The 6,695-nt window shown below is 38.2% G+C and overlaps 1 protein-coding gene and 1 long non-coding RNA gene across 2 annotated transcripts in view; both read left to right on the forward strand.

Moving 5' to 3' along the window:
- The window catches only part of LOC118330976 (voltage-dependent calcium channel subunit alpha-2/delta-4-like), a 24,705-nt gene extending 20,727 nt beyond the window's left edge, over positions 1-3,978 (forward strand). The window contains exons 12-16 of the mRNA XM_035665732.1: positions 180-258; positions 402-535; positions 2,430-2,507; positions 3,668-3,748; positions 3,844-3,978. Of these exons, the coding sequence (XP_035521625.1) occupies positions 180-258; positions 402-535; positions 2,430-2,507; positions 3,668-3,748; positions 3,844-3,978 (507 nt within the window). The remainder of the gene's footprint in view (positions 1-179; positions 259-401; positions 536-2,429; positions 2,508-3,667; positions 3,749-3,843) is intronic.
- A 163-nt stretch (positions 3,979-4,141) lies between these two features.
- On the forward strand, positions 4,142-6,393 carry LOC118330245. The gene is made up of 4 exons (XR_004796827.1): positions 4,142-4,229; positions 4,574-4,645; positions 5,039-5,100; positions 6,325-6,393. It is a non-coding gene; the product is annotated as an uncharacterized LOC118330245 (long non-coding RNA).
- Positions 6,394-6,695: the final 302 nt, after the last annotated feature.

Raw genomic sequence — 6,695 nt, forward strand, 5'->3', positions numbered from 1 at the left:
CTTTGACCCTCATCCCTACATAGAAACGCATAGAAATCAGTCCACAGGCAGCAGAGGACCAAAGCTACGCTACAACCCGTTCACTCCCTGCTGATAAACACTGATTAATATATAAAAATAATACAGAAATACTTCATAATCTAACATATGGAACCTTTAATGTGTGTTTCTCTGTTCAGGTGCGAGTCTTCACCTACCTGATCGGCAGAGAGATGACCTTCGCTCAAAACACCAAGTGGATCGCCTGCAACAACAAAGGTCAGTGGTGTGTGTGTGTGTGTGTGTGTGTGTGTCTGTATGTGTGTGTGTGTCTCTGTATGTGTGTGTCTGTGTGTGTGTGTGTGTCTCTGTATGTGTGTGTGTGTGTGTGTGTTTACCTGTGTTTCCGTGTGTTACCTCAGGTTACTACACACACATCTCCACGCTGGCCGACGTGCAGGAGAATGTCATGGAGTACCTGCACGTGCTCAGTCGACCGATGGTCATCAACCACGACCACGACATCATTTGGACGGAAGCCTACATGGACACTGTGGTGAGCCGAGCCGGCCAATCAGAGAGCTCGTGTTTAGAGCTGAGATATGATGTGTTTCACCATTTTGGGGGGGAACTTTTTCCTTTAAGTCAACATACTGTACATCATCATCATCATCATCTTCATCTTCATCATCACTTCACCTTCATCTGTCTGTCTGTGTTTCTGCTCATTCTCCCATGATCCTCTGGGCCTTTCCCTCCACATCGCTCCGGCAGCTTCCCAACACCAAGGAGGTAAAGAAGGAGAAGAAGAAGTTGTAGTTTTTAGATCAGTTCTATATAATATGTAGTTGTTGTTTTTTTTAGAATAATATTTTAATAGAAGTAGTTGTAAAAAAACATACAAACACAATGCAAATACAAATTATTATGTTTCACCCTCAAATCCTCAAAAACAGGTTAAAAATAAAATAGTAATAATTAAAATAAACATTAATGACAATAATAACTGTTATAAAATAGATTTAAATAGCTTCATGTGCCAATAAATTACTATAAATAATAAATACTTTCTATATGCTGTAAGCAGGAGCGTGTACAGAGTGTGGCCACGCCATTATCCTTCCCTCTCTTCCAGAAGCTGTAGTGGTCTCCATTTTAAAGCTGAACTAAAGATACTGATATCATATGAAAGTAGATGACCGAACACATCCGTTGGTACCAACTGTGTCGGGAAAGGAGATTAAATAACGCTTTAAATAAGGCAACAGATGGAAAAACTGGCAAGAGATCCCTTAACCTTTGACCTTGATCTGAATAAAAATAGGTTCTGTTGGTACCCACATGTCTCCCCTTTACTGACACGCCCACTTTATGCTAATCTCATACAGTTTTTTGTGAGTGTATTCAGATACTTCTGCACACTGAGGTCCAGAAACAGTGTTGGAATTATATAAATTGGCACAAACTTCATGCCACCCCTGCATGAGTCACTGCCCCTCTTGTGCCACCCCAATTAAAACAGTATACCTCTGGCTGTGTGTATAATAGTGCACAGCATCCAATTAAAGGAAAAACATTCAGTACAAATACGAGTGGTCCTAATCAGAGAGAAGCTCTGTTAGTCAAAGTAAGATAAGAAGGGTTGCAAGTAAAATTCTGGGTTGATACATAAATGTCAAAGAAAGTCTAAGAAACATCAATATGTCCTCTATCAGCGATGATGACGAAGGAGTTGCAGCGGAGAACTCAGAGCGATAATGTTGAGCTGCTTCGATGTGTCAACTAAGTCAGGGACTCCAAAAATAACTCTCCCTGCACTGGGCAGGACCTCCACCACAGACATTAATCAATAACAAAGAACCTGTATCAATATACAGCGCAATAACTAGATTAATTTGTCCCACAGAGACACTAAGATAATATATCTGACAGCTGAGGCGTCAATAAGAGAACTGATGCAGATATTTAAAATGCAAAAAGTAACTTAACACAAATAATTACTTACATATGCAGTAAACTCACATTTTATTGGCTTCACTTGCTCCCTCAGTTTAACAGGAAGAGTAAAGTTTCTGATTTTAAAAATACATTAACACACATTCATGTTATTCTCTGAGCTCCTGGAGGGACCGATTGTACTGCAGCAGTCCGTCAGCGCCACCTGGAGGTCGACCTCAGAGCTGCTGCACTTTGCATTAAGTGTCACAATAAATATTATTATCTGTGTATAGAGAAGAAAGAATATGCTTTATATTATATAGAAATATAACAAGAACACCAGGACAAAGTCAGCCTCTTTCTAAAGATATTATGATATATATATAAATACAAATGCACGTTAAAAACAATCTGCTGATGCTGTGCGCCTCCATTTACCTTTAAAAATCTCTTACTTGGTTCATCATTCATCTTTAAAAGTGTTTTATAAAAAATATGTTTTGCTGTTTCAGCTCTTCACCACCAAAGCTCAGAGTCTGCTGCTCATGACCTCGGTGGCCATGCCGGTCTTCAGCAAGAAGAAAGAGACGGTCAGTGTGTCACCTCTAAAGTACAATGTGTTTATATACATACTGTAAATACAGTATATCACATTAACTGTAACCACAAACGTTAAGAATAATGTACAATATGCACAGTGGTGGTAAAAGTAGACGCACTGATTCTTTACTAAGTAAAAGTGAAAATGTACTCTGTTCTACGTCTAAATAATTAACTGACGATTCCCTCAAATCCATTAAAACTGTAAAGTAATGAGCCTGTTTTTAAATATAAGCAGCAAAAAGTTCAGATATTTGTGTTACAATGTTGGAAGTAAAAGTAAAAAGATGTCAGAAAGATCAAAATATTACATTATTTGTTACTTCCCACCTCTGAATTTTACTGTGATTACATTTTGTGTAAACGTGTAACTAACGTAAAATGTGATTTATAATATAAATATTATAAGTGAAACGTATCTGAATGCTTCCACACAACATCACAACAACAGAACAAACAGATAGCAAACAACCTGATTTACTGACAGGAAAATAACAACCTTGTGGTTATACACTTAATAGTTCAAATTTCCAATAAATCCTAAAATCTACAGTATTTTCACTTTCATTAATTAATTAAATTCCATCTAAAACAACTTGTTACTGGCTGATATAACCATATATATTAGATTATAATGTTAATGGATTAATGGAAATATACCTGATTTGTTTTGATATATGCCTGTATTATTATTATATATTATCTATCAGCCAGTTAAAAACCCGTATCGGTCGACCACTGACCTTAATTAACAACAAACTGTGTAACAAACAGGATGTGATGGAGGGGATTTGTCTTTCGGAGTAAGTACGTTTTTTTTGGTTTGTTTTTCGGAGTAATTTTGTTCAGATTTTCTGAATATTTATTTTTTTCTGTTTTTCGGACAAATCTTTTTTCTGAGCATTTGAAACAATAGACACATTCATTCCTTTATTGAGAGCTCGATTTAACGGAAACAGACATGGCCGGCTTGTTTAGTTCAAAGTATCTTGATAATTCAGAAAAAAATTACTCCGAAAAACAGAAAAAAATTATAAAAAAAAACAGTTTTTGAGAGAGTTTTTTTTTTTCAAGTGAATGCAATACGCTTCCGTAACAGATTAACAGATTAATACTTATTATAGTGACCCTTCTTTCTGTCTCTCTCCAGCTGTCCCACGGGATCCTGCTGGGCGTGGTCGGCTCCGACGTCCCGCTGTCGGAGGTGATGAAGCTGGCTCCCAGATACATGGTGAGCTCCTGTTCACGCACAGATTTCACAATAAAAGCTTTACATTTTTTACACCCACTGAGCTCTGTGTGTGTGTTTCTTCCTCTCCTCCACAGCTGGGAGCTCACGGCTACGCCTTCCTCATCACCAACAACGGCTACATCCTGGCTCACCCTGACCTTCGACCTCTGGTGAGTCCTGTTTCACGACTGCAGAAGACAAATTTAACTGAAGAGCCGCAGCGGCTCTGATTTACTAGCTCTCTATTTAAAGTAAGAGATCCTGAAGGGTGCATTAAGGGGAGAGGTATTAAGTATTTATAAGGACAGTTGTACAGTATTTCACTACTCACACACACACACACACACACACCTACACACACACTCACAGTAACAGTGTGTCCTCTGTCCTACAGTATAAAGATGGAAAGAAACTGAAGCCGAAACCGAACTACAACAGTGTGGATCTGTCTGAGGTGGAGTGGGAGGATACAGAGGAGAAAGTAACGTTTAAATTTACTTTACAAAGACTCACCTTCATTTCCTGTTAACTCTAACCAAAACCACTGACCCCAAAAAATCTGCTTTAACATTAGTTAACTTAAGATGTGACTATATACTGTATATATGTCGCTTTTAACCTTTATCATCTTCAAACTGTAAGCTAATGTCAGCAAAATGCTAGCTCGTTAGCTTGGATATATAGTCTAATGCTTCAGATGACACAATATCAACCCGACAGACGTAGGCTCAGCCGCAGTTTGCTGGCCGTAGCCTAAAAAGTATCCTGTAGTCTGAATCTGACACAAGAGGAAGAAACTAATTTGACTTTGTGTTAAACTTGTAGCTGAGAACAGCCATGGTGAAAGGAGAGACTGGCAGCAGCAGCCTGAACATCAGAGCCTCAGTGGATAAAGGGGTGAGTCACAATATCTTAATATAACCCTACAGATTAGATTTATGTGAGTAAGTGTTTAGTTTTTACCACAAAATGTTAAAACAAAGCAGAATAACTGGAATTAAACGCAGACAGATGTGTTTATTCATTGATTTGAAGCATCGTTCTGCTTTTACCACACATGATGGAAACTACAAACTTGCAGTTTCCCTCCAGTTCAGTAGGTGGCAGTAATGCTACTGCTTATTTCCAAGCAGAAGAGGAAGAACTCTTCTCTGATTGGTCTTCATTAGGATGCCAGTTGTTGTTTTAAAATGTCAGTTTGTCTGAACACAGCTGGTTTCTGTCACATGTATGAGACTAGCTGAAGGCCTACAGAGGCGATCATAAACCGGTTCCTTTCTCCTCCAACAGAAACGACCTCTGTTCCTCGTCAACGAGTACTTCTACACAAACATCGACGAGACGCCTTTCAGGTAACTCTGCTGTTCTGAGGTTGAAGTTCCTCATAGAGGGTTTCTTTCTGGGCTTTAGAGGATCTGAAAAACAGAATTCAAACAAAAACAACATCCTGGAAAACCTGGAAATTGGAAACACTAGTTTTCCAGTCATTTTGGGGTTCATGGCTCAGTGTGAATGTTTTTGAATTGAGTTTTTAGTTTCCAGACCGGCTGACGGACGCTGAGACAGATTCTTCAGTAAACTGCAGCTCACAGCCTCCTTCTTTCAAAATTGAGTGAATTTTGAACAGACTTTGGTTTGTGACACTTACATTAACTTTTAAACAGACAGATGGAAGTGATTCAGATCTTGGAAAACCTTTAGACGCCAGTTTTCCAGTCATGGAAACACCTGGAAATTGATTAAAATGATAAAAAATCAAATCAAAAGAAAATGTGTTTTCTTTCTGGAGCATAACTCTCATAGAGGTTATACCTACATGCAAACAGTCTATTAATGCTACATTAGCTTTGCACAGTGATGCTGATGGTCTGTTTTCTGAATTTACTGTAAATGAGCTGTAGTTGCACAGAGGTTTATTTTGAAAGGTGCGGTCACTGAAAGCATTTTTTGAAAAATAAATCAAATAAATAATCTTCAGTTTAGTCCACAGTTGTGCTAACTTTGAGAAAGGTTTCTAACAATAAAAGTCGATGAGGGAAGTTGTACGTGCAGTGAACTCCTGGAACTCCTGGAACTCCTGGAAAATGCAGTGTAGATTACTATTAGATTCAAGGTTACTGTATTTGTTAAAGCATTCCTCTTGACAGAAATATAAAAACAACTCAGACAATAGACAAACATAATGCAAACGTCATAAATAATAAAGATAACAGATAAAAGTTATCAAGGATTTATTTGTCAGGACAGAAAAAACACTAAAATTAATAACTAATAGAATAAGTCAGAGATAGGTGAAGACAAGAAAAACTGCTGGAAAAAAGCTGTTTTTGTACGACTTTGTTGTTTGTTGTTTACATCTTTTGAGTTTTTATCTAAAAAGGTAAAATATTAAAGGAAGGATGTTTGTAATGTGTCAGTTTGGGTCAATAAAATAATATTTTGTATCTATTGTTGCAGATCAAATTGGGGTTCAGTGTCAGTATTGTGTATGTGTGCGCTTCGACCACCAGAGGGCAGCGTTTCACACTGTTTATTGTTAAATGCAGACGTTCGGTCTCTCCTCTGTGTCTCTGCAGCTTCGGCATGGTGCTGACGAGGGGTCCCGGAAAGCTGATGTTCATGGGGAATGTGTCTGTGGAGGAAGGTAGGATTACCCACAATCCCCTGCAGCACAGACCCCTTTAATCAACTGCTGACGATTAATCGACACCCTCGACCCAAACTTGTTTATTCGTGCACAGAAATACGAACTCACACACACGACTGTTAAACATCTCCACGGCAACACGTATAGATGTTTTGGAAAATTAATTAATTGCTATTTTCCAATGTATCTAGGCTAAATTGACACAATTTCATGATTATCTTTCCAAAATATGAGCTGGTTATTCATATTAAGTCAGGAATTTTCTGTACGTTCATTACTATATTAATCTGCTGCGGGCCT

Source organism: Morone saxatilis, unplaced genomic scaffold (assembly GCF_004916995.1).
Source record: "Morone saxatilis isolate NCDOM2014 unplaced genomic scaffold, NCSU_SB_2.0 Contig2, whole genome shotgun sequence".
NCBI classification, from domain to species: domain Eukaryota; kingdom Metazoa; phylum Chordata; class Actinopteri; family Moronidae; genus Morone; species Morone saxatilis.